The sequence below is a fragment of the Oryza glaberrima genome, chromosome 8 (assembly GCF_000147395.1).
Source record: "Oryza glaberrima chromosome 8, OglaRS2, whole genome shotgun sequence".
Taxonomy (NCBI): domain Eukaryota; kingdom Viridiplantae; phylum Streptophyta; class Magnoliopsida; order Poales; family Poaceae; genus Oryza; species Oryza glaberrima.
In genome coordinates, this window is record NC_068333.1 from 21,162,321 (window position 1) to 21,188,468 (window position 26,148).

At 45.2% G+C, this 26,148-nt stretch overlaps 4 protein-coding genes across 11 annotated transcripts; 3 read left to right on the top strand and 1 right to left on the bottom strand.

Moving 5' to 3' along the window:
- Nucleotides 1-1,532: 1,532 nt before the first annotated feature.
- LOC127781642 (EPIDERMAL PATTERNING FACTOR-like protein 1) lies at nt 1,533-3,133 on the top strand. The gene is made up of 2 exons (XM_052308641.1): nt 1,533-2,129; nt 2,239-3,133. The coding sequence occupies exons 1-2, from the start codon at nt 2,007-2,009 to the stop codon at nt 2,491-2,493; spliced, it is 378 nt and encodes a 125-aa protein (XP_052164601.1). The 5' UTR covers nt 1,533-2,006; the 3' UTR covers nt 2,494-3,133.
- A 2,602-nt stretch (nt 3,134-5,735) lies between these two features.
- On the top strand, nt 5,736-11,573 carry LOC127782344 (uncharacterized). 5 transcript variants are annotated; one of them, XM_052309513.1, is made up of 5 exons: nt 5,736-6,583; nt 8,163-8,304; nt 8,379-8,919; nt 9,509-9,623; nt 10,836-11,315. In XM_052309513.1, the coding sequence occupies exons 1-5, from the start codon at nt 5,919-5,921 to the stop codon at nt 10,909-10,911; spliced, it is 1,539 nt and encodes a 512-aa protein (XP_052165473.1). In that variant the 5' UTR covers nt 5,736-5,918; the 3' UTR covers nt 10,912-11,315. The 5 variants fall into 5 exon arrangements, 4 of the variants coding, with proteins under 4 accessions (XP_052165473.1, XP_052165471.1, XP_052165472.1 ...); XR_008019164.1 differs by adding an exon at nt 11,421-11,566 and having other exon boundaries at nt 5,737-6,583; nt 8,379-9,623; nt 10,836-11,114; XM_052309511.1 differs by having other exon boundaries at nt 5,737-6,583; nt 9,010-9,623.
- Nucleotides 11,574-18,044: 6,471 nt separating this feature from the next.
- On the top strand, nt 18,045-23,566 carry LOC127782342 (uncharacterized). 4 transcript variants are annotated; one of them, XM_052309508.1, is made up of 6 exons: nt 18,046-18,907; nt 20,323-20,464; nt 20,538-20,568; nt 20,956-21,078; nt 21,169-21,782; nt 22,698-23,566. In XM_052309508.1, the coding sequence occupies exons 1-6, from the start codon at nt 18,225-18,227 to the stop codon at nt 23,283-23,285; spliced, it is 2,181 nt and encodes a 726-aa protein (XP_052165468.1). In that variant the 5' UTR covers nt 18,046-18,224; the 3' UTR covers nt 23,286-23,566. The 4 variants fall into 4 exon arrangements, with proteins under 4 accessions (XP_052165467.1, XP_052165465.1, XP_052165468.1 ...); XM_052309507.1 differs by having other exon boundaries at nt 18,045-18,907; nt 20,956-21,782; XM_052309506.1 differs by having other exon boundaries at nt 20,538-21,078.
- Nucleotides 23,567-23,812: 246 nt separating this feature from the next.
- Nucleotides 23,813-25,667, bottom strand: LOC127782345 (putative EG45-like domain containing protein 1). The gene is made up of 3 exons (XM_052309514.1): nt 25,484-25,667; nt 24,891-25,179; nt 23,813-24,198 (listed from the first exon to the last, which is right to left on the bottom strand). The coding sequence occupies exons 1-3, from the start codon at nt 25,593-25,595 to the stop codon at nt 24,186-24,188; spliced, it is 414 nt and encodes a 137-aa protein (XP_052165474.1). The 5' UTR covers nt 25,596-25,667; the 3' UTR covers nt 23,813-24,185.
- Nucleotides 25,668-26,148: the final 481 nt, after the last annotated feature.

The following is a 26,148-nucleotide window of genomic DNA, read 5'->3' on the forward strand; positions in this document are numbered from 1 at the left end:
CTGAATTAAATGCTGGATTTGGATACATACCCCCAATATCTTCAACTTAACATTACACACACACATTGGCATTCATGCATTGTCTAAAAATTGAGTCCCATGGCTGCTAATAATGGTTGCTACTGTCGGTTGGATCTGATATGATTTCTCTCTTTGCTGTCTCCTCAGTCTTCCAGGAATGGCAGGCTAGTCAAAGCTCCCGACCCCATGACCCAGGTGGCAATCAATGGCTGGCCCGGTTGGTAAAACCTCACCGTTTTATTTACCGTGGTTACTCGCACCCGTACGTACACTACTGTTGCCCAGCCTGCACCTGCACTGCAGCAGCTAGACAGGCACGAGTCAGAGCAGAGATCTGATCTCACCTCACTCGCCTCGATCACATTGCCTGTCTAGAAGAGATGAGATGAGAGCAGCAGGACTGAACTCTCGCCATTACAAAATATAAAAATTTTAAGATTTTTTTTAAGTAAAGTATTGTATAAGATATAAGAAAAAACACTCTTGTGATCACTTTCGGAGCTAAATTTTAAATTTCTTAGATTTTTTTTATCAGGCATCACATTTAAACTCTCACCATTTTAATATATGACTTTTTAGATTATTTTAGTAAAATACAAAGATATATAAGAAAAAAAATTCTCTTTTAGTCACTTTAGGAGCTGAGCTAAATTTTAAGTTGCTTAGACTTTCTTGTCTGACATCTCATTGGTTAGAAATATATTTTCCTCCCAATGGATAAGCTAGAAAGTGTCCCATCGGAAGCTAGGTAGAACACTTTGTGACAGAGGAAGTAGTATAAATTTTCATGCATTGAAATCAATAAATATTTATATTAGAGTAAAATTTTAAATCATAGAAATGCTTCCATTTGAGAACGACGTAGGAGCATAGCAGACATTTAAAGCCCTTTCGAATCGAGTTATAAAGAATTTCATAGGATTCACGACCTACATGGAAATTTTTCTACCCTTTGTTACAAAGAATTGGAACTTTTTAAATCCCATAAAATTTTTATGGAATGGTAATTGACGTATAGGTTTTGAAGAAAACTTAGCAAGAATTTCAACTTCTTGAAAATTTTTCTTTGAGTCGTCTCTCTCATTCAACTCGTACATTTTTTCTGTGATCTAATCAAACCAAAAAAAACTTAGCAAGCCCTTTCATATGTTTTATGTGTCTTTTAATTCTCTATTTTACACTTCAAATTTATCTTTTTATTTCTACGTTTAGGGCCCCTTTGAATCGTAGGGTTGAAAAAAATAGAGGAATAGGAAAAACATAGGATTCTGATAGGAATCGAAGTGTAAAACAGAGGATTGCAAAACACAGGAATGGTCGTTTGATTGGAGCGCAGGAAAAACGCAGGAATCGAATGAGAGAGATAGATTCAAAGGAAAATTTTTAAGAGGTTAGAGCTCTTGCTAAATTTTCTCTAAAATCCACATGCTATGTGTCATTTCATAGGAATTTCATAGGATTTAAAAAGCTTCAATTCTTTAAATCAAAGGGCCAAATAAAAAAAAATTTCTATAGAATTTAAATGCTATAAAATTTCTACATAAATCCTGAAAAATTAAAGCGAGAGATTAGGCTGAAAGATCTAGAGATCCTAGGTCCAAAAGAAGAGAGGGTCGTGACGGTGCCGAGAGCCGTCCTGCCGCCCTGGAAATTGTGCCTATGTAAAGTGTAGCCGGCCACACGTTGTTTCTTCCTTTCCTTCACATCTCACAGCCCCCTCTTGCTGCTTCCAGTCCAGCCCGCTCGCCGTCTCGCCATTTTGACCAGACCACCTCGCTGCCTCTGCTCTGCTCAGTGCTGCTCACTGCCTCACTCACACTGTCACAGTGCTCTTCTGGGTATAAGTAGCTGGGCGCGCGGCGTCACCTTCCTTGGCTGCCCGTGAGCTTCCCGCGCGCGCCATGGCACGGCCTCGTGGGCGTGGGCGAGCTTCTTGGTAGGCGAGGTGTCGCCGGCGATCGAGTTGTCTCGAGAGCTACTCAGCTATGAGGACGGCGGCCACGCCGCCTCTCGCCGCCGCCGCCGCCGCCGTCGCGGCAGTGTTCCTCTCTGCGTTGCTGCTCGCCTCCGCCTCCAGGCTCCCTCCTCCTCGCCGTCTTCTTCCCCTGGTACGCGTACGCCCTCGCCGCCGCCGTTCTTGATCGACCTGAGTGTTTTTTAAAAATTTTGTTCGGTTAGTTGATGCGCTGTGTGTTCGTCCATGGCGATGCGATGCAGGTTGGTGGCGAGGTGGCGGTGGCGGTGGTGGCTGGGGAGGAGGAGAAGGTGCGGCTGGGGTCGAGCCCGCCGAGCTGCTACAGCAAGTGCTACGGGTGCAGCCCGTGCGTCGCGGTGCAGGTGCCCACCTTGTCCGCCCCGTCCGTCCCCGCCGCCGCCGCCGCGCACGACGCCGCGCCGCTCGTGGCGACGTTCACCAACTACAAGCCGCTAGGGTGGAAGTGCCAGTGCCGCGACCGCCTGTTCGACCCCTGACCCTGAGGCGCGCGCGCCCCGTGGCGCGCCGTGGCGTGGCGTGGCGCGTGCATGGCGGGGCTCGCGCTCGCGCTCTCGCTGTGAATTACGGTGTGTGTGGCCGCGTCGCGCGCGCGCGCGCGGCCCGTGCCCGGCAGCACATGGCGCTGCACTGCTGCTGATGCTGGTGGTGGTGGAATCGTTGTCGTCGCGTCGGGCTGAGAGGGATTGTTGATAGATTCCGTGTAATATGCCAGGACAAAATTTTGTCACCACTGCTGCTGCCCATGCAGCTGGATCGGCTCGGCTACTCTCACCACCTATACTGTATCTTTCACTGGCATCTGCTCGCCGTTTTGGAATCTCTGCGGTGTGGGGTTGCCTCTTGCATGTACACATGTTTTTCATGTATCGATCCATGCCTCCTCCATGGAATCTAATGGGAATCCATCATCGTTCATGCTGGATGGATGGATGGATGTAGTGAATGGTAGTTTTTCTTATTTTTGTTGGAGATGGATATTTTTTACTTTACATCTAATCGGATATATGTTGTCTTTTAAATTGAGAATTTAGCTACTCAAACAATCCATTCTGAAATTCGTTCAAACGAAGATTTGAACTTAGTATCTTAGGCTGCGTTCGGCAGACTAGGTTCCCAATTCCTCCTTATTTTCCGCGCGCACGCTTTTCAAACTACTAAACGGTGCGTTTTTGCAAAAAGTTTCTATACGAAAGTTACTTAAAAAATTAAATTAATCTATTTTTGAAAAAAATAGCTAATATTTAATTAAATCACGCGCTAATCGCTACTCCGTTTTGCGTGCCGGGGAGTGAGGGTTCCCCGAACACAGCCTTAGAGTATTATTCAGATCGCTGCAATCTACATGCCCTTTCACAAAGTGAACGGTATAGTTCTAGTGGTAAATTGGTAATTGGTCCCTCTCTGCATCTGCTATGCATGCATGCATTTGCTTGATAGTATGTTTTTGTGCGTTGATGTGCATAGGTCAGTTTTGTTCATTTGAGGTTTCATGCCAGGGAAAATCGATCATGCACTACATCCTTTATTATTGCCGTAAGTACGATTGATTATGTAATCGACATATTCATCAATCCTCCCATGATCCAAAAACGTTCCATGCCGGTGTGATCGTGGTGATTTGGTTGATTTGAAAGGAACGTGATGATTGAATTTTTTTTATGGGAAGGCCAACTTCGGTAGAACACTTGTGTGCAGCCATCAAAGACGAGTGGAAACTTGCAATGCGGCATTCCTCTTAACCGATTGAGGTCAGTTGCAGCCCATCGCTCAGCGGTGTAATCAGCAGTGTTTTAAATAGCGGGTTTAAAACGTTTAGGTGGTTTTCTCAAACAGTTATAGCGGGCTAAATAGAGCTATAACGGCTAAAATTGTATAAGAGAGTAAATAGCTATACCCTTCTCAGACAGTTATAGTCAAAAATGGTGGCAGCTATAGCCGGAAATTTAAAACCTGGTAACCAGTAACGGCTCAACACTAGCACCGTTCTAATGAGGTCTGGTTTTGAGTTGGCGGCGACCCCTCCATTTCCCAATTGCTAAATAATCTGTTTTTCCTTGCTCAAATCTTCGATAACATATTACTTCGCCCGATGTTCTCTCATGAAGCCACGATATCCCTCTAACTCACATCTCACCATTTTTTTTCTAGAGCAAATGTTCGTGTTTTTAGAAAAAAAATAGGGATAAATCCACATCGCAGATTGCACCCCTTAATTGTTGGAATTGCCTAAAAACTCCTCTCAACTAGGGGTGTAAGTGGCTAACCCGCGAAACCCACTTATAGACTAAAAAATAAGCCACGAACCCATTTATTTTGACCTATAAGTTGGTTCCCGGCTGACCCACGTACACCCCTACTCTCAACTATGGCCCTCTTTGGCCACCATTGTTGCTACAGTGTACCAAAACTGATAAGTACAATCACAGCTAGCACAAATGCACAATCGATCACCTCATGTAAAACCGGATATAGTGTAATATAGAATTCTCCAAGAAGGATAGCTAGGGTCTTGGGAACATCATACCATCCGATAGTTTATGATTCTCGCAATAGAAATTTGTTTTCCCATTCATCGTAGTGGACCGTTGCGATCCCTGGTTGTGCATCATAAATTCGTAATGGGCCCTCCAAATCCTACACCAATACACCATCTTCCACGCACGTTGCATGCTCAAGGTTAATGGGCCGTGTACTTTCTTCACTCTTATCGGTTGGCCATATGTTTATGGTCCATGAGATATCGGCCCACGTAGCATTTGTGCTTGTAGCCCCCACCTCGCTCCCATCCATAACCGCCCAACCTATGCGGCTCCTTTTGTCGTTGCGCGCGACGCACCTCACTGCCTCGGTCCCCCCACCTCTCCCCTCATCGGATGGCGCCGCGCCACCCAAGTCCAGATCCAACGATCAGAACGACAGCCAATAGTAGGGATGGCAGTATTGCCCGTGAGTTCGAGTATCCACGGATACCCGGCCCGATGGGCATGGGCGTGGCACCTTTTTTTAACCCGTGGGCATGTTTGATCCGATGCCCGAGAACTTAGTAGGTATATGTGGGTTTATATTTTGCTCGTCGATAACCTATGCTTGACTCAAAATTTTTTTAGCCCATGTATATCTTTCATGCCTTCAATAGTTAACCTCTCCTCAAGACCCAATAGCCCATTTAGCCCATTTGTATATAGCAATATATGTGTTCACTCAACGAAACCCTAGCCTTATCCTTTTCCCCACCACCACCTCTCAATCATCTATTCCTCTACGCGGCGGCGGCGCACGAGAAAGAAGCAGGAGGTGGCTGGCGGCGCGACGCAACGGCGCGGCGCGAGCTAGCGACACGACGGCGATGGCTAGCGCACGGCTGGCGGTGCACAAGCGTGGACGGCAGCAGGCTCGTGGCCGGTGGCACATGAGCGTGGAGCGCGACGGGCAACTTAGCGGTGAGGGCGACAACCGGTGACCAGCGATGCGGTTGCGCACAGGCCGCGACTGGTGGCGCGGCGGGCGGCGGCACATGGCAGGTAAGCCCAGTGGGTACCCGTCAAGCATACCCGTGCCCGACAGGCATGGGCATAGGCATGAGATTTTGACCGATAGGTTTTGCGGGCGTGGGTCAGGCACGAGCACGTGGATCTCGGGCGGGACATGGTTTTGCTATGCACATGCCCGATCCGACCCGTTGCCCTCCCTACCCTATAGCTCACACCAAACCCGCCCTCTCTCTCTCTCTTCCCGTGGAGCCCCAACTACGCCGCCAGCCCGCCATCTCATCCCCCGGCGAGCGACACGGTCGCATCCCACCTGAGCTCCGACCGCCGCAGCGGCGGTCGCCTCGCCGGAGCAGAAGCCGCGCGTGGGGGGGGGGGGGGGGCGGGGGAAGGCGGAGGAGGGGAGGGGTTCAATGGAGACGGAGGTGTTCCCCGTGGTTGACCTCCGCGTGCTCACGCAGTCCGATCTGGACGAGCTCGCCGCCGCCTCCGCCCACGCCGTGGACCCGCGGAGCAGCTGCCCCGACCGCGCCGTCTTCAACGAGAGCGCCGGCTCGCGTAAGCAGACCTTCTCCCGCGTCCGCTTCGTCCCCGCCGCCGCCGCCGCCGCTGCCGCCGCCTCCGCCTCCGCCGCCGCCGCCGCCAAGCTGCCCAGGGGCAACGACAAGGAGGACAGCTTCATCGCCTACCACCTTCGCCGCCTCTTCGCGCCCGACGACCCCTCCCTCACCGAGCACCCCTCCTTTCCCCAAACCCAAACCCTAGCTCGGTCGCCGTCTCCCGACCCCGACCAGTTGACCACCAACTCCAGGGGGGTCTCCGTTGATCTGGTGAGCCTCTCACGGCTTGCCGACCCGTACGACGCGGAGCTCGGGAAGCGGACTGCCAGGATGACCACGGAGGAGGAGCTCATGGGCTTCATCTCTAGCCTCGCGGGTCAGTGGGTGAACCAGAGGATGCGGAGGAAGTTAGTTGATGCGTCCTTCTTCGGGGATCACCTCCCCAGCGGGTGGAGGCTGCAGCTTGGGATCGAGCGGAAGGACCGCAAGGCCTGGGTGAACTGCTTCAGTTATGTGAGGTGAGCCTCATCATCCTTTCCTTGCAAATGCTGCAATGCTATGGGATCCGTTGTTAGTAACTGGAATGGGGGTTATAACTTGCAATAAACTAGAGGGCTGGATGCTTGCTATGATGTTTAGAGATGCGGTAATGTGTGACTATAGATGCAAAGGATGTGTGGTGGATTTGGTTTGTGAAGATTGTTTTATACTCTTTTAGTGTAGTCAACTGTTGCTAATCAATCATGCACAAGTTTATCAGATCAGTTCTTGGTAGTTTTGAATGATTGATTTTTTTTTCAACATGGCCTTCTTGCTGTCATTCTGTGGATTGCCTATTTTCCATGGAAGAATAAATCTTATTTGTTAACAATATTATTATGCAAACATACAATAACTGAATACCCCCAGGACGAGCTGTTTCATGACAAGGGGGATGCTATGGCTGGACATTATGGTATAGTATATATAGTAGTGGTGTCGGTATGACAAGGCCTCAGGATTAGCATGTGCTGCAGCAATTGGAGAATCATAGTAGACAAATAGATATTCTACTCCTTATTTCTCCATTAGAGTTTCCTAGTTTTGTCATTGGAGTCCTAGTAGTATTAGATACTAGTTTGTTTCCTTTGCCTTATCTAGAGGCACCTCAATATACAAAGGTAGCCTAGTACTGGATTATGCCTTAAGCAATAAGAAATATCTAAAGGGGATTGACCCAAAAGCCCAGTCATTTCAATGACATACTAGTTAAATGATAATGCTGAATAATCTGGGGGGCAAAGACAAGACTTTTGCCTACCATAGTATAAGAGCAGCGTGGAGCGGTATTGCTTTAAGATAATGAGTTTTGTTTTATTCCTTTGATATTTGCTTTTCCGCACTTCATTTGATCTGTAGTTTTAAGGCATGCATGTTATGCGATTGCAGCAGCATTATCTAGCAATGGCTTGATTGATGCTTACTACTACCTCCGTTTCAGGTTATAAGACTTTCTAGAATCTAGAAAGTCTTATAATATGAAACAGAGGAAGTATATGATAGGTTAAACATAAAGATAGATTTGTATGGCGCATATCATATCTCAAGTATATAACATAACACATGTATGTGTAAATTTGCTTCTCCTGCCGAGTTCTCACTGATACACAGGTCCTAATCCAACCTGTCAATGAGAACCAGTGGATAAAGTGAATTAAGGACATGGCATGGTGTCTAAAATGTCTAAAATAAACAGTAATTTTCATTTGCTTTATTTAACTGCAATGCCTATTTGAAGTAGTGCCTAGAGCACATGAGCATTTCAATCATTATCTCGAATGTTCCTCAGAACTCAGGTGTTCCACCATATATGCTCAGATTTATCATCTGTCGTAGATGAATAATTTTGTTGTAATAACAGTAAAGATCACTTCTCATCACTATAAGTTCGAAAGTATCTGTTAAGATAACAAATTCCTATTTATCTGCTTCACCTTTATCTATCATGTGTGCTACTCATCAGTGAACATATGTTGTGGATGGCTGCATCATTTCAGCGCAATAATTTTGTTCGTCACATTTTTCCCCTGTACTAAATGGGCATGTTGTACTTTCCAGCCCCAAGGGACAGAGTTTTGCTACTTGCCAAGAGGTTTCTGCATACCTCATGTCACTTCTTGGGTATCCGGAGTTCAAAACGGATAATATTGAGTATGGTAGCACACAACAACATGGCTTGTGTGCTGACGATGGTGTTAATGTAAGTTGAAAGTGTATGTCACTTTATCTTGTGAACCTGAGTTTGTCTAGTTTAATTTTTGGAGTTTGTGGCAGGTTTTAGGTGTTCAACACCAAATTGGTACAAGTATGGACAGTCAAAGTAATTTGCCAGTTGCTTCTGCTACTTTTTATAGTCATTCAAGAGATCAAGACGAAACGGTTGCAGATGATATAAATTCTTATGAATGTCAACAATGCAATTTAACTTTTCATGGTCAGAGTGCCTATGCGCATCACCTGATCACTTTTCACAAAGTGAGTTCTAAGAGGCGTAAGAGTAACAAGGTTAGCAAATTTGGTGAGCCAGTGATAGGCAAAGATGGGAAATTTGAATGCCCAGTATGTAACAAGACGTTTGAGGAACAGTCACGGTACTTTGGTCACATTGGATCCCATGCAAAGTATCAGGGGCTGACTCCTGAAGCATTCCTACAAACCTTTTCAGGAAAGGTTGGTAACAATTCTTTTGCAGGTTTGTCATCTAGCCTTCAAGTATTGGTCGGATCACCACAACTGAATGAGAAGACTACTGCTTGTGAAGCACGATCGCAGCATCACGATTGTTCAACTAAACATGGAGGCAATAGTACAAGAGGTATAGACCTTTTTAACTCAAATCATCGTGCTAACTTCAATGGGCATAATCAATCTTGGTGTAGATCTGATGAAATTCCTCCCACCACAGAAGCTCAAAGCACATGGACTTATAGAAATAATGAGATGAACTGTGCTGATAGAACTGTTCCGAGAACAGTACCTCAGCCCAATGATCACGAGGATTGCAGGGTTAGTGGCTTTGCTGAAGCAACTAATTTTAATGATCAAGCAGGAAGACACCAAGGTTTTAGACCTTTCTCCTTTGGAACTACCAACCATTGTCAAGGCCAGATAATTGATCATGCAGTAGCTGCTTCCAAGCATGCTGAGGTTAATAATAGTATGAAATCAAGAGATGTCAACCTCAATTCACGCCTGAACACAATATCCTTTCCTATTGCAACTGCAAACAATGAAACATCGACTGCCCTTAATGACGTGAATCGGTCATGCATTACTGGAAAAGGTTTTAGTGGAAGTTTCAGTAACAATGATGGTGCTGCATCTATCGTGTTGCCCAGTTCTGGATTAAACAATAAAATTTCTAGCTCCCTCGGTGTAGCTGACAGATCATCTATTGCTGCCAGATCCTTCAATGCTGGTTATGTTTATGAAAATGGCGCTTCTGAAGCTAACAATATTGGCAACAAAAACAATACCATGGTGTATCAAACAAGTTTGGCCATGCGTCCACTCTCTCCTGTAAGTAACATGGATTGCTTTACGTTTTGTTCAGTGCATTTAAAAATAGCAACTGACATCTATTGATGCTTATAATAATAACATGGATAGCATAGAAAACAAAACAAGTAACTAAGCTAGATTTTCTGTTGATGCTTATAATAATATCTTGACTGGCAATGTCACTGAAAGGAGTCTACCCAGTGTAATTGCAACTCCAGTCACATAGGGCCTAATATTTCAAGCCATAATTCACTTCCTAAATCAAGCACACTAGCGACCAGTAACTTAAGCAAGGGGAGTGATGTCAACTGGAAAGTTGTTTTAAAAATCATATTAATCCATTTGTTAAAAAAATAACTAATACTCCCTCGTTTAAGGTTATAAGACGTTTTGACTTTGGTCGAAATCAAACTACTCTAAGTTTTTCTAAGTTTGACTAACTCTATAGACAAAAGTAGTAGTAATATTTACAACACTAGCATAGTTTCATTAAACCTATAATTGAATAAATTTTCATAATATATTTATGTTGGGTTAAATATATTACTACTTTTTTCTACAAAATTAGTCAAACTTAGAGTAGTTTGACTTTGACCAAAGTCAAAAATGTCTTACTACCTGAAACGGAGGGAGTACTTAATTAATCTTGCGCTAGCCATCGCTTCGTTTTGTGCGCACTCCCGACCTCAGCCCTGTAGCGGCTCGACGCTAGCATTGTCCATATGAGGTAAATAATAGGGAAAATTCCATCTATACCACAAAGATTTTAGCAGTACCAAATAATACCACCAGATTTTTTCTCCTTGTTGTTTAAAAAAAAAGGATTTTTCCTCCTTCCAAAAATACCACAAACTTCACGGAGAACCGACAGAGTAAGTAAGTAGATGAAACTGCCCTCACATCTCTCGTTCTCTCATCTCTTTAAGTGATAGGGTTGGCAATCTCTGCTCAGTGATAGGGATTGAATAGTTTCATTAAACATATAATAATTGAATAATCTCTGCATCGCGTCTGGGACGAAGGAGATCGCCGCTGGTCCGGCCCGCGTGGAGGCACTTTTCTGCTTATGCCGCCGCGGTGTTGTGTCCGGGCAGGAGACCCCACTGGTCCGGCACTCCGGCTCCGGCGGTTTGGCCCCGTCCGGCCGTCCCCCGTACGGAGGCACTTTTATGCTCCGTCGCTGGTGTTTGCGCTTCCTCCGATTTTCTAACCCATTGCCGTGCGAAGCAGGGCAAACAAAGCAGCGGCGTTGCTTCGAGAAGGACAGCCGCTGTGGTGTCCGAGCGTCATGGAGGCCAAGTTGTGAGACACCCACGGACTGCTTCATCAGTTTACATGCCTGAGCAAGGTCCTGGATGGTTGTGAGCTCCACCAGCTAATCACCAAAGGCAGCTTATGCATCATTCAGCTGGATTGGAGAACTCCTAAAGCTGAAGGCCACAATGGGATTGGAGAACTCCTAAATCTTGTTCACACAGGATACCTCAGTACTCTTCTTTTCAAACACAGGTAACGGAGACAAATTAGTTTGTATGAGATTGGGTAACGTCTGTTGAAATATGTGGTATTCTTAAAAGAAACGTTGTTGCACTGTGGTATTGAGTGGAGATGAAAGAATCTTGTGGTATTATTTGGTTGGTCAAATCTTTGTGGTATAGTTGGAATTTTCATATAATAATATATTTTTCCTTGGTCAAATCTTCGATAGCATTTTACTTTGCCCGATGTTTTCCCATGATATCCCTCTTAGTCACATCCCACCATTTCTTTTGGGAATTGCTAACTAGCAGCCTGCTGTTTTTTTGTCTTTGTCAGCCATTTTTTTAGCCATTGGATCTCCCTTCAAGATTCGTGCACCCTCAATGTGATCCAGTCCAAGCAATCGCATGTTGCCAAAAATGCCCAGCCCAAGCAGCGGTGGGACCCTCACCTCGCATCACATTTTTTCATCCCGACACGCGCCCATCTGCTACAGTTTGAAAAACAGTAATCTCCTCTTTCCTTTTTTTCTCCATCGCGCACGAGAGAAAGAGAGAGAGAGAAGCTGTCAGTGAGAGTGGGGGAAATCTCGGTGAGAGGGAAGGAGAGAAGGTGGCGGCGATGCAGCAGCGGGAGCGCTATGCCGTCATCTTCTCCGGCGGGGGGAGCCCTCGCGCTGCCGTTGCCGTTCCCCCCTCGCGCTGCCGTTGCCGTCTTCTGTGGCGGAGGGAGCCCTTGGGCTTGGCAGAGAGCGTGGGGGAGGAGGGTCGTCGTGTTTTGTCCGAGAGACACGTTTTGTTGTCCCCACGGCGGTCGTCGACGAGGCTTCCGTGGAGCCATTCGTGTGCAGCGGCGATGCGCATATGGTACTACCTGCGCCGGTGGTTGAGCTGACCAAGTATTCTCAACCAAATCTCATCATGAATCCCAGGAGTTCTGAACCGGAGGCAAGCAACAAAGAGACCACAACGATTCACAAGGTGAGCTAGTTTATTTTCTGCAACAAGGAAACCACATGGTTTCTGATTTTTGTGTGTTGATTCGAATGAGGAGTGGTGGTGTACTATCTCATTTTTTTTCTTAGACACTGTGCTTTCAGATCTGAGACAAGGGTGATTTGTGGAATGAACAAAGTCATGTCTTTCTTAGACACCATGCTTTTCAGATCTGAGCAAGGGTCATTTTTGTGGAATGAACAAAGCGATATGTCTTCTTAGACATTTTGTTTGCAGATGTAAGCAAGGGTGATTTGGCATGAACAACCGTGTGCACTTTTCTGATTTTGTGATGTCAGTTTAACACTTAGATTTTCCAGTTTTTCAGAAATGCCTACTGTTTTGTGCCTGTTGTGGAATTTGTGGAAATATGCAGTCATGGTTTGTTTGCTAGTTGAGTTAGGATTTGTCTGAAGAATACTGTACAACAACATAACTGCAGAAGCGAAATATGTATGCCAAATTTTAATTTCAGGCACCACCAGACAATTTGTATGCACTCTGGGCTTATCTGAATGTTGTAGGGGTTTATCTTAATGTTGTAGATTTTTTTTCACACAATGGTCTGAATACTGTAGATAAGCAGAACTAGTAGTAGCAGAATGCTTGAATCGTATGTAAATATGAGGCGCATCTGGGGCTACTACTATTGTTACTCAGACTTAAAATGGATGTATGGAAACAAGTTCAAGCCTGCATTTGTCTATTCAACTTGTTACAAAATGATCATGTCAGTAGTTTTAGTGTGAAATTTGAAATTTGAAATTCATGTTGCTGAATTTTTCTGAACCCTACTTATGTAATTCTGAACTTTGCTGTCAAAGGAATGCATAGCGTGCTGTGGCAGTTTTGGTCCCTTTTTTTTTGTTTGTTCTAGATTTTCCAGTTTTTGTAAATTTTGTCAAAAGAATTGTAATTTATTATCTCTCTGTGTTTGTCCAACCTGAAACACAATTTGTTAGTTTTGTAATAACAAAAACTTTTACAACTATATTTTGTAATTTTGTCAGTTTTGAAAATTTTGTCAAAAAAATGTAATTTATTATCTCTATGCTTTGTCCAACCTAAAACACGATTTGTTAGTTTTGTAATTACAAAAACTTTTACAACTATATTTTGTAAATTTGTCAGTTTTGTAAATTTTGTCAAAAAAATGTAATTTATTATCTCTATCCTTTGTCCAACCTGAAACACAATTTGTTATTTTCTTTAACTTCTCAAAATAAGTTATTTCTTCATATTTGTATTTTGTTTTTGTCAGTTTTTTTTAAAACTTCTCAAAATAAGTGGTTTTGTCATATTTGTATTTTTGTCTTTTGTTTTTGTCAGTTTTTTAACTTCTCAAAATAAGTGGTTTTGTCATATTTGTATTTTGTTTTTGTCAGTTTTTTAAACTTCTCAAAATAAGTGGTTTTGTTATTTTTGTATCTTGTTTTTGTCCGTTTTTTAAATTAATGCATGTGTTCCTCAGGTCTGTTGTAGATCTCCTCCACCGTTCATCCTTAGCCCGACGCCGATGCCACTGCCACCTGCCATTCCCTCCTCACCAAGGTAAAAGCCTGGCTGACTTCCATATAGCTCTGAGCTAGTAACAGTACTTCCAAAAGGGCCATAAAATCAAGCTACAATGTTTCAGACTTCCAACTGCTATTAACAGTACTTACTTCCAAAGTGCCATTACAGTCTTCCAGCAGCTACCATGTTTCAAAATAAAGAGCTCAGTACAAATTCATCTGACTTTTTTTTTAACTACTATACTGTGTCAGGTTACTGTCCGTTGTAAAAAAAATGTAATTTATTATCACTCTGCTTTGTCCAACCCGAAACATAATTTGTATGTTTGGTTTTATCAATTTTGTTAGTTTTGTAAACCAGCTGTAGAAAAGATTGATAGAAATATTGCATGCTTCATACCATGTTTCATATTTGTCAGAAATAGTTTATGAATGATCGTGCTCTTTGTTATCTCCTACTTTTGTCAGTTTTGTAAAAGAATTTTGTAATTTATTATCTCTCTGTGTTTGTCCAACCTGAAACACAATTTATATGTTTAGTTTTGTCAGTTTTGTAAAGTTTTTAGTTTTATAAACCAGCTGTAGAAAAAAATACAACAACAAGATTACATGCTTCACACCAGGCAAAATGTAACCACAACTATATCTAGTTTTTCTTAGGGCCTCATCGTTTGGCTTTTTTCTAATAAGCCAAAACGACTTATTAGAGAACAAAAATAAATTCGTAGGTAAAACTTTTATATATGTGTTTTTGGTGACTTAAAAGCCAATGCTGAAAAAGAAACTACGTTGAAAATATCTCAAAATCAATGTCAAAATTAAGTTTAAAGATTTAAATTTTGGCTTTTTCTTTGGTTGAATAGGCCATCCGAATGGAGCTTCGAATACCTTGAGTAATATCAACTCCTTCAGCCTTCCTTTTGCCAAGATCACACACCTGCTCCTCTCCTGAAAATTTAATTCAGTACAACAGATTATATTTTTGTCATCTAATAGCCATTCATAGTTCAACATATTTTGTTCATAAGCCCCCTTATCTGAACACCTAGAGCTAGTATTTAAAGTGGGACAAACAAGCAGTAGCTTTGTGTTTTGTAATTTGTTAGCAATTTTCAGTTGTTTTCAGTGAGAACTGAACATCTTAGAGGCAATGTTGTTAAGATAAATCGTCGTGTATTTTTTCTTATATTTTTCGGTGGGCTGTGAGAGACAAACCTAAGCCCATAAAAAAGGAGTGGGATTTGTTTCTCAAAGCGCTACGCGCTCTGTTATTTTATTGCACGCAGGGGCAGGGGGAGGGATGGACGACGCGTGTATCAATCGCACGGCGCAAAAAACGGCTGAAAGCCCAAAATTTTTCAGCCGTTTGTCACATAGAGTCCCTTTTTTTAAGTGTCCAGAGCAATTGTGCATTTTTTTAAAAAAATTATAGGGATAAATCCACATTGCAGATTGCACCCTCTTAATTGTTGGATTTGCCTAAAAACTCCTCTCAACTATGGCCCTCTTTGGCTACCATTGTTGCTACATTGTACCAAACTAATAGGTACAATCATAGCTAGCACAACCGATCACCTCCTGTAAAACCGATATAGTGTAATATAGAATTATCCAAGAAGGATGGCTAGGGAACATCATACCATCCATTAGTTTACGATCCTCGCAAGCGAAAAGTACACCGAAGGTCGGTCCTACAACTTAGAATCGAGTTACAAAATCGTTCTTAAACCGTAAAACCGGATAAAATGCATCCCTCAACTTGCAAAACCAGTGCAAACTAGGTCTCTCGGCGGTTTTGACTCTGGTTTTGTCTGATGTGGCAGTGGATTCAATGCGGGACCCACATGGGCCTCACACGTCAGCCTCTTCTTCCCCTCCCCTCTCCACCTCTCTTCCTCTCTCCTTTCCTCTCCACGGCGGCGGCCGGCAGGCTGGGCGCAGTAGGCTGGTGCGGCGGGCGTAGCCAGTGGCTAGCGGGGAAGAAACTGTGCGCCAGCGACACAGAGCTCGACTGGCGTCGTAGAGAGAGGGGTCGCCGCCGTGTGAAGAGATGCAGTCGCCGGCGCCGCTCTTCCCCTCCACTCTCCTCGCTCTCTGCCCTGAGTTCGACGCGGAGCGCCGTTTCCGTCCAGGTCGCCATCTAGGTGCCACGAGCCCGACGTGGAGTGCCGCATCCATCAACATGTCGTCGTCGTCGTCGCCGCTGCATCCATCTTTTTCTCTCTCGTCACCATCGTCCTCGTCACTGCTGTGGGACAAAGCCGCTCATCGGCCACCGACTGCACCCGACTCACTCTCCGGAATCACACTATACATGGCGTTGGTGAGGCGTCGCCGCCTCACTACCCGCGGGCCTCCTTCGCTCCTGCCGCTCCTACCTCTCTTCGCTGGCAATCGCGGTCGCCGGTGAGCTCACAGGAGCTTGGGGCATCTGGCGGTGGTGGCGACATTAGCGTGGGGAGGGCCATGAAGCGGCAAGACTCGTGGTTCTTCCGCCGACTAGAGTTGTAGCTGGTGTGGGGTGTCCCCTTCTCCCCCGTCGCCGCCGCCAAACCTTCTCCTCTGCCGCCTCGCCCCACCGACCTCCTCCCCATCCGTCGGCCTGCCGCACTCAGCTTTTTCCTCGCCGGTCACCGCTCGTGGAGAGGGGAGGAGAGAGAGAGAGAGGAAGAGAGATGAAGAGGGGAGGGGAAGAAGAGGCTGACGCGTGGGGCCCACGTGGGTCCCACACCGACTCAGCTGCCACATAAGACAAAACCGGAGTCAAAACCACCAAAGGACCTAAAGTGAATGGTTTTGTAAGTTGAGGGATGTCATATATCTGGTTTTACAATTAGGGGATGATTTTGTAACTCGATGACAAGCTGAGGGTTTCGATATACTTTTTCCTTCTCGCAATAGCAATTTTTCCCACGCGTAAGTGGGCCGTCTCGATCCCCTTGTCGTGCGTCAAAGGAAAAAGTACACCGAAGGTCCCTCAACTTGTCATTGAGTTACAAAATCGTCCCTGAACCGCAAAACCAGACTTATGATATCCCTTAACAAAACCATTTACTTTAGGTCCTTCAGTGGTTTTAACCCCAGTTTTGTCCGACGTGGCGGCTGAGTTAGCGTGGGACCCATGTGGGCCCCACATGTCAGGATGCCACCTCATCTCTTCCCTCTTATTTCCCCTTTTGTGCCTTTCTCTCTCTCACTTTTCTCAGGCTGGCGACAGGCAACGCTGTGGGGAGGAGGCCGCCGGGGGGAGGGGAGAGGAGGAGGTCTGGCAGCCGGTGTCGCGCCGGCGGAGGCAACCCTGCCGTCCGCATCCTCGTTGCCGCGCCGTGGCACAACGCCGCCCGTCGCCAGCCGCTTTGCCACTGCTGACTCCGCCACCTCCACATACTCGCCGCGCTCTGCCGAGGACATGCGGAGAGAGAGGTCGGAGCCGTGCTGGCCGGAGGAGCACGACGGCTGCCATGGTGACTCACCGGAGGAGCACGACGGCTGCCATGGTGCGCACCTGACCTACCCACCCCGAACTCTTGCTCTTCCGATGGCGGCGACAACGCGCTCCCTCACGTCGCTCTCGTCCGCCTCCGCATCTGTCGGCCTCATGCGCACCTCCATCAGCGGCGGCGGTGTGGCACTTGGTGGGGGAGCCTAGGACAGTGAGGCGGGTGAAGAGTTTGAGGAGGCGGCGGCGCGGCACACAGAGCATGTGGCGGCGCCTGGTGGAGACCGGCTCTGCGCTACCGCGCTCGCCCGTTGACGCCGCCTCGCCCTGCCGATGCCGCCTCTCCGTCAAGCTCGCCTGCGCCCTAGCCACGGCCAAGAAAAGTGAGAGAGAGAGAAGAAGAAGGGAGAAGAGGGAAAATAAGAGAGAGGTGATGAGGTGACATCCTAACATGTGGGGCCCACGTGGGTCCCACGCCGACTTAGCCGCCAAGTAAGACAAAACCGGGATCAAATCCGCCGAGGGACTTATTGTGACCGGTTTTGATTAGTTAAGGGACACGGGATATCTGGTTTTGCGGTTTGAGGACAATTTTGTAACTCGATGACAAGTTGAGGGACCTTCGGTGTACTTTTTCCGCGTCGTAATGGGCCCTACTGATCCCAAGCGTCACAATGGGGCAATGGGCCCTCCTAATCCTACACCATCTTCCCCTCATGTCGGATGCGCAAGGTTAATGGGCCGAGTACTTTCTTCACTCTGTTTATCGGTCAGCCCATATGTTTATGGTCCATGAGATATCGGCCCACGTAGCATTTACGCTTGTAGCCCCCACCCCGCTCCCATCCATAACCGCCCAAGTCAAGCCTGGGCGGCTCCATTTTGTCGTTGCGCGCGACGCGCCTCACTCCCCCCGGTCCCCCCACCTCTCTCCTCATCGGACGGCGCCGCGCCACCCAAGCCCAGATCCAACGGTCAGAACGACAGCCTATAGCTCACACCAAACCACTCTCTCTCTCTCTCTCTCTCCTCGTGGAGCCCCAACCCAACTACGCCGCCGCCACCTCATCCCCCCGGCGAGCGACACGGTCGCATCCCACCGGAGCTCCGACCGCCGCAGCGGCGGTCGCCTCGCCGGAGAAGAAGCCGCGTGGGGGGGGAAGGCGGAGGAGGGGGGGGGGGTGGGGGTGCAATGGAGACGGAGGTGTTCCCCGTGGTTGACCTCCGCGTGCTCTCGCAGTCCGACCTGGACGCGCTCGCCGCCGCCTCAGCCCACGCGGTGGCCCCGGGGGGCAGCTGCCCCGACGCCGACCAACTCCCGCCGCTGAAGATCGACCGCGCCGTCTTCAACGAGAGCGCCGGCTCGCGCAAGCAGACCTTCTCCCGCGTCCGCTTCGGCGCCGCCGCCGCCGTCGCCGCCTCCCCTTCCTCCCCCTCCCCCGCCGCCGCCGCCAAGCTGCCCAGGGGCAACGACAAGGAGGACAGCTTCATCGCCTACCACCTCCGCCGCCTCTTCGCGCCCGACGACCCCTCCTCTCCCCAAACCCAAACCCTAGCTCTACCCGCGCCACCGTCTCCCGACCCCGACCAGTTGACCACCAACTCCAAGGGGGTCTCCGTTGATCTGGTGAGCCTCTCACGGCTTGCCGACCCGTACGACGCGGAGCTCGGGAAGCGGACTGCGGGGATGACCACGGAAGAGGAGCTGATGGGCTTCATCTCTAGCCTCGCGGGTCAGTGGGTGAGCCAGAGGATGCGGAGGAAGTTAGTTGATGCGTCCTTCTTCGGGGATCACCTCCCCAGCGGGTGGAGGCTGCAGCTTGGGATCAAGCGGAAGGACCGCAAGGCCTGGGTGAACTGCTTCAGTTATGTGAGGTGAGCCTCATCATCCTTTACTGACAAATGCTGCAATGTTAGGGGATCTGTTGTTAGTTACTGGAATGGGGGTTATAAATTGCAATAAGCTAGCTGCCTGGATGCTTGCTATGATGTTTAGAGATGCGGTTATGTGTGACTATAGATGCAAACTTGCAAAGGATGTGTGGTGGATTTGGTTTGTGAAGATTGTTTTATACTCTTCTAGCGTAGTCAACTGATGCTAATCAATCCGTGCACAAGTTTATCAGATCAGTTCTTGACAGTTTTGAATGATTGATTTTTTTTTCAACATGGCCTTCTTGCTGTCATTCTGTGGATTGCCTACTTTCTAAGGAAGAATAAATCTTATTGGTTAACAATAACTGAATACCCCCTAGGATGAGCTGTTTCATGACGAGGGGGAAATGCTATGGCTGGCCTCAGGATTAGCATGTGCTGCAGCAATTGGAGAATCATAGTAGACAAATAGATATTCTACTCCTTATTTCTCCATTAGAGTTTCCTAGTTTTGTCATTGGAGTCCTAGTAGTATTAGATACTAGTTTGTTTCCTTTGCCTTATCTAGAGGCACCTCAATATACAAAGGTAGCCTAGTACTGGATTATGCCTTAAGCAATAAGAAATATCTAAAGGGGATTGACCCAAAAGCCCAGTCGTTTCAATGACATAATAGTTAAATGATAATTCTGAATATTCTGGGGGGCAAAGACATGACTTTTGCCTTCCATAGTATAAGAGCAGTGTGGAGTGTTATTGCTTTAAGATAATGAGTTTTGTTTTATTCCTTTGATATTTGTTTTTCGGCACTTCATTTGATCTGTGCTTTTAAGGCATGCATGTTATGCGATTGCAGCAGCATTATCTAGCAATGGCTTGATTGATGCTTACTATATCATAGGTTAAACATTAAGATAGATTCGTATGGCACATATGATATCTCAAGTACATAACATAACACATGTATGTGTAAATTTGCTTCTCCTGCCGAGTTCTCACTGATACACAGGTCCTAATCCAACTTGTCAATGAGAACCAGTGGATAAAGTGAATTAAGGCCATGGCATTGTGTCTAAAACAATCATTAATTTTCATTTGCTTTATTTAACTGCAATGCCTATTTGAAGTAGTGCCTAGAGCACATGAGCATTTCAATCATTATCTCGAATGTTCCACAGAACTCAGGTGTTCCACCATATATGCTCAGATTTATCATCTGTCGTTGATGAATAATTTTGTTGTAATAATAGTAAAGATCACTTCTCATCACTATTAGTTTGAAAGTACGTGCTAAGATACATGCCTATTTATCTGCTCAGTGAACATATGTTGTGAATGGCTGCATCATTTCAGCGCAATAATTTTGTTTGTCGCATTTTTTCCCCTGTACTAAATGGGCATATTGTACTTTCCAGCCCCAAGGGACAGAGTTTTGCTACTTGCCAAGAGGTTTCTGCATACCTCATGTCACTTCTTGGGTATCCGGAGTTCAAAACGGATAATATTGAGTATGGTAGCACACATCAACATGGCTTGTGTGCTGACGATGGTGTTAATGTAAGTTGAAAGTGTATGTCACTTTATCTTGTGAACTTGAGTTTGTCTAGTTTAATTTTTGGGTTTGTGGCAGGTTTTAGGTGTTCAACACCAAATTGGTACAGGTATGGACAGTCAAAGTATTTTGCCAGTTGCTTCTATTACCTTTTCTAGTCATTCAAGAGATCAAGACGAAACAGATGCAGATGATATAAATTCTTATGAATGTCAACAATGCAATTTAACTTTTCATGGTCAGAGTGCCTATGCGCATCACCTGATCACTTTTCACAAAATGGGTTCTAAAAGGCGTAAGATTAACAAGGTTGGCAAATTTGGTGAGCCAGTGATAGGCAAAGATGGGAAATTTGAATGCCCAGTATGTAATAAGACGTTTGAGGAACAGTCACGGTACTTTGGTCACGTTGGATCCCATGCAAAGTATCACGGGCTGACTCCTGAAGCATTCCTACAAACCTTGTCAGGAAAGGTTGGTAACGATTCTTTTGCAGGTTTGTCATGTAGCCTTCAAGATTTGGTCGGATCACCACAACTGAATGAGAAGACTACTGCTAGTGAAGCACGATCACAGCATCACAATTGTTCAACTAAACATGGAGGCAATAGTACAAGAGGTATAGACCTTTTTAACTCAAATTGTCCAGCTAACTTCAATGGGCATAATCAAACTTGGTGTAGACCTGATGAAATTCCTCCCACCACAGATGCTCCAAGCACATGGACTTATAGAAATAATGTGACGAACTGTGCTGATAGAACTGTTCCGAGAACAGCACCTCAGCCCAATGATCACATGGATTGCAGGGTTAGTGGCTTTGCTGAAGCAACTAATTTTAACGATCAAGCAGGAAGACACCAAGGTTTTAGACCTTCCTCCTTTGGAACTACCAACCATTGTCAAGGCCAGATAATTGATCATGCAGTAGCTGCTTCCAAGCATGCTGAGGTTAATAATAGTATGAAATCAAGAGATGTCAACCTCAATTCACGCCTGAACACAATATCCTTTCCTATTGCAACTGCGAACAATGAAACATCGACTGCCCTTAATGACGTGAATCGGTCATGCATTACTGGAAAAGGTTTTAGTGGAAGTTTCAGTAACAATGATGGTGCTGCATCTATCGTGTTGCCCAGTTCTGGATTAAACAATAAAATTCCTAGCTCCCTCGGTGTAGCTGACAGATCATCTATTGCTGCAAGATCCTTCAATGCTGGTTATGTTAATGAAAATGGTGCTTCTGAAGCTAACAATATTGGCAACAAAAACAATACCATGGTGTATCAGACAAGTTTGGCCATGCGCCCAGTCTCTCCTGTAAGTAACATGGATTGCTTCATTTCCTGTTCAGTGCATTTAAAAATAGCAACAGACATCTGTATGATACAAATGAATGAATGGATAGCATACAAAACAAAACTAGTAACTAAGCTAGATTTTCTGTTGATGCTTATAATAATAAAATCTTGACTGGCAATGTCACTGAAAGGAGTCTACCCAGTGTAATAGAAACTCCAGTCACGTAGGACCTAATATTTCAAGCCACGATTCATCACTTCCTAAATCAAGCACACTAGCAGCCAGTAACTTAAGCAAGGGGAGTGATGTCAACTGGAAGGTTTCTTTTGTTAATAGAAGCAATTCCAACTGCATAATGGGCTCTTTTGTTACCCACTAGTTTCTGCTTGAGGTTTTGGGAAGGACTAGTAGTGTTATGCAAAATCGATACAATGATTGTGCCACTGCTTGTAACTTGCTCGCTTCAGCAAGTACTAGCCAGAATGCCAATAATCTTATGCCTATGTAGGACAATTTTGGTCATGTGTAGTTTACGCTCTGGTTTGTTCTGTTGGTGATGTTCCAATCAGCAGCACAACCAGAGATCAGGTAGACTGCATCAAACATTCTTTTTAGTCTGATCACTCCTGTGATGTTTAAAAATGCTTTCGATATTTTATTTTTGTAAATCTAGTGGAACCCAGTAATATAATGCCTCTTTAGGTCAGTTCATTTGACATAAATCAACCAGTATAATTAGACTATGCAATAGGAAAGGAGGAAATGAACATTGTGTTTCTCAAGACTATTGCTTATAAGTTGTTTTGCTTTTGTCATTGTTACCAGTTTTGTTAAAGTGTGCATAGAGTGAATGGTTTTTTTCTCTCATGAACGACTATGACATTTCATGCTGAGTGTCCTACATGCTGATTTGATCTTATTTTTCCTACACAGTGTGATCTGCAACTTGGATTTAGTGGTCAGAAGCAGCAGATATTGCCTGGTTATGGAGAACTTAGACCAGCTGCGTCTGGGTCCCCTCAGCTTGGGGGCATGGCAGCAAACAGTTCAATTCCCACCAGACCCTCTCAGCCGCAGTTTGGGAGTATGGCCAGAACCGATGCTTTGCCTACTGGACCCTCTCAACCAGGGAGCTTGGCCAGACCTAATTTTGTGCCCACAGGATTTTCTCAGTTTGCAAGCAGGCCACCTACTTCTGTACCACCAGCCGATTCCTCTCAGTTTGCAGGGGGCATGGCCAGGCAAAACATTCCGACCACGTCTGAACCAACTCTAGTATTGGGCTATACTCCTCAGATGGTCAATGGCCCTCCAGCCCAGCTAGGATGGGATCTATCTTTGTCAAGGATGGTCAGTGAAGGCATGCTCCCAGTGTTATGTATATGGTGCAACAGCCAATTCCACCATTTTGGCCCCATTGATGCACAGCACTCTGGTTCGTTTGGTTTCATTTGCCCAGCTTGCAAGGAGAAGATGTCAGGCAATCCTAATGCGCCCAATAACGGTCCATGGCAACCATGATAACTGTTGTGGCTGGTCTACAATCATTTCTGTTGCTGGATCTTTGGTCTAAGGTTAGCTGCGGTGTGCCTGCACCCCAGAGTTTTAGTAGGGTATCTAGGAACGATGTCTGTATTTTGTGGACTCTCTTCTGTACGTACTTCTGTTGAAATGTGAAGAAAACCCCAAGAGAAAAACCCACTGAATGTTGTACTTTTGGCAGGATGGATCTCCAGTAAGATTCAAGGGTTGTACGCAGCCATCATCCAAAAAGAGTTTATGAGATAGATTTTGATGTAGTATTATTGTTTGGCAACAAAGGTACAAGTTGATCGCACGCTGATCGCGTGATAGACCTGGTACTGGTAGAATCCATACGACAACGATTTGGACGAATCTTCTTTCATGACGAACATTCACTATCATCATCTGATACAAAAGTTCTCTTTTTTTTTTTTCAGCCTTACAGCCTTAGAACCTTTGGTGTTTCTACTAATTATATATTCCAGCAGATAAAAATACATCAATACATGCATGCTGAACATTAATTCACTAAACCATGGTGGGAACTTCTTTTATTTAACGATGACATAACCGCTAGGGTTAACAGAACCCAACATTATTACATTCCTCTTATATTTTTCTTTCAGGAACATTATTGCGTTATATTACTGCTGAAAATCGGAAATATCTATCCTTCTTGGGTTCTTGCCTCGACGTGGCAAATGTGATGACCATAATAATAATTATATGGTCTACTCCCTCCGTTTCACAATATAAGTCATTCTAGCATTTCCCACATTTATATTGATGTTAATGAATCTATACATATATATCTATCTAGATTCATTAACATCAATATAAATGTGGGAAATGCTATAATGACTTACATTGTGAAACGGAGGAAGTAGCTCCGAAACTCTACGGACATCCCCTGAAAGAAAAAGAGGAGATGAAATGCACCACATTCATATGGAAAATCTCAAACACAATATATTTTTATATATATTAAGATAGCTTGAAATAAAGCTACCACATCCACTATAGAGGCCAACTGGTCAAGTAATTAACACACTAATTAAAGAAAAGGAAAAATATCTGCACCGTTTGATTATGGTGGGTTCAGATTATAACAATATAGATTGATTGATATAATTGTATACAACGTAAAAATAAACTTAGAGTGAATTTTATTCTGGACCATTTTTTATTACCAATGTTTTCCTTTGGATCATATTTTAACCAATGTTTTTACTTTGGACCGGGTATTCAATATTTTTTATTGGATCGGACAATTTTACCTTTATAACACTCAAATCACTCTTTTGCTTCTCCGTTGTTTTTATTTTCCTAAAGGCCCATGTAAGACTCTGTTTTTCTCCTAATATATCCGACAAATCTCCTGCCGTTTAATGTTTTAAAAAAATACTGTAGACCACTCTCGACTCTTTATCCATCTACATTTAACTTCATATTAAAAAGATGACCTTACATATAGCCGTGAGAGTTTATTAACGAGTAGAAGCGAAAATTCAGTTAGAAACATTTTCTTCCAGAAATCGAAAGCGAAAATGCAGGAAATAATTATATCGAGTGTGGCCAGAGCCGGGGGCGTACTATACGTACGTTGGGTTGTAGGTGATCCTGATGACGCCGGCGTCGAGGTTGGCGATCTTGGCGAAGGCCTCCCTGGAGAGGTCGATGGTGCTCGTGCACCCGTCGCTGCTGGCGCAGTTGTCGACCATCTTCACGGTGACGCTGGCGCCGGTGCAGGGGTTGCCTCCGCCGCCGCCGGCAGCCGCGCCGGCGCACTTCACGGCGTAGCACCGCCCGCACACGGCGCCGTTGTTGTACAACCTGTCGTTCGCCGCCGCCACCATGTTCCCCATGTTCCTGTTCCCGTAGCACGCCGACGCTGTAGAGACACAGATACATGGTCAGCTATGTCATATAGCAAAACAAACACACACACACACACATATATATATATAGAGAGAGAGAATGGATTAGAGACATGGTTAGTAAATTTCAAGAGATCAGAGAGAGAGATGGTTAGTTTAGTTTAACAGTTCTTTCATATGCTTTGCATGCAAAAATGAAAAATAAAGTGTTTCAATTTTTTTTTCATAATTAAAATTTAAGCTTATGTTGTTATGAAGCATGTGAAGCAAAAAAATCCAACTTAATTAGTTATTACTAGCTAGTGGATTCAATTTTACGTGTGTATTGAGTGTAGAAGGTGGCGACTCCAGATGCGGCCGTGGCAAGGGAGACCGTCCCAAGCACTAAGGCCATCACCAACAGCATGGAGCTCCTTCTGCTGATTGCCATGGCCTCAAATTCTCTACGCTTAACTACTGAAGGGAAAGCACGAGTTAATACCGCAAAGCACACACCAAAATGACCTGGTTTACCGTGCATTTTATAGGCGAAAATCGTGTGGAAGATCTTGGATTCCCCGGCGAGCAAGGGCGAATGGATTGGTGCTAGTCATTGAAGCAAGAAAATGTGACAAATCTTCGTCGTGAGGCTATATATTTCCACGCATATATACGCATTATTCGTGGATGGAATTAAAGGATGCCAGGACGAAGATGACACTTCCCTCTCTTCGGGACTACCCCATCCCAAAATAAATCAACCTCATGTGGGATATGACACATTCTATAATACAAATATATCATTCATTGTTTTAGGATGTATTACATCACATACGATGTTGGTTTATTTTGGGACGTAGAAAGTACACTGTTATGGTCGTGGACTGGCTAGTCTACATGATAAAGATAATATAGTTGACTAGCTACAAGCCTATCCAAAACAACTGGATTTTCCTTAGCTTTGGGCACAATGCCAAACCTATCTGACAGTGAAGAGAAGCACA

Bases quoted from the DNA above. Each gene is read 5' to 3' on its own strand.
- LOC127781642 (XM_052308641.1), top strand. From the start codon at position 2,007: ATGAGGACGGCGGCCACGCCGCCTCTCGCCGCCGCCGCCGCCGCCGTC. The intron at 2,130-2,238 runs GTACGCGTACGC...GATGCGATGCAG, and splicing joins CTCGCCGTCTTCTTCCCCTG to GTTGGTGGCGAGGTGGCGGT.
- LOC127782344 (XM_052309509.1), top strand. From the start codon at position 5,919: ATGGAGACGGAGGTGTTCCCCGTGGTTGACCTCCGCGTGCTCACGCAG. The intron at 8,305-8,378 runs GTAAGTTGAAAG...AGTTTGTGGCAG, and splicing joins GTGCTGACGATGGTGTTAAT to GTTTTAGGTGTTCAACACCA. The intron at 9,624-10,835 runs GTAAGTAACATG...CGTGCGAAGCAG, and splicing joins CCATGCGTCCACTCTCTCCT to GGCAAACAAAGCAGCGGCGT.
- LOC127782342 (XM_052309505.1), top strand. From the start codon at position 18,225: ATGGAGACGGAGGTGTTCCCCGTGGTTGACCTCCGCGTGCTCTCGCAG. The intron at 18,908-20,322 runs GTGAGCCTCATC...TGTACTTTCCAG, and splicing joins AACTGCTTCAGTTATGTGAG to CCCCAAGGGACAGAGTTTTG. The intron at 21,783-22,697 runs GTAAGTAACATG...TTTCCTACACAG, and splicing joins CCATGCGCCCAGTCTCTCCT to TGTGATCTGCAACTTGGATT.
- LOC127782345 (XM_052309514.1), bottom strand. From the start codon at position 25,595: ATGGCAATCAGCAGAAGGAGCTCCATGCTGTTGGTGATGGCCTTAGTG. The intron at 25,180-25,483 runs GTAAAATTGAAT...GTGTCTCTACAG, and splicing joins CTTCTACACTCAATACACAC to CGTCGGCGTGCTACGGGAAC.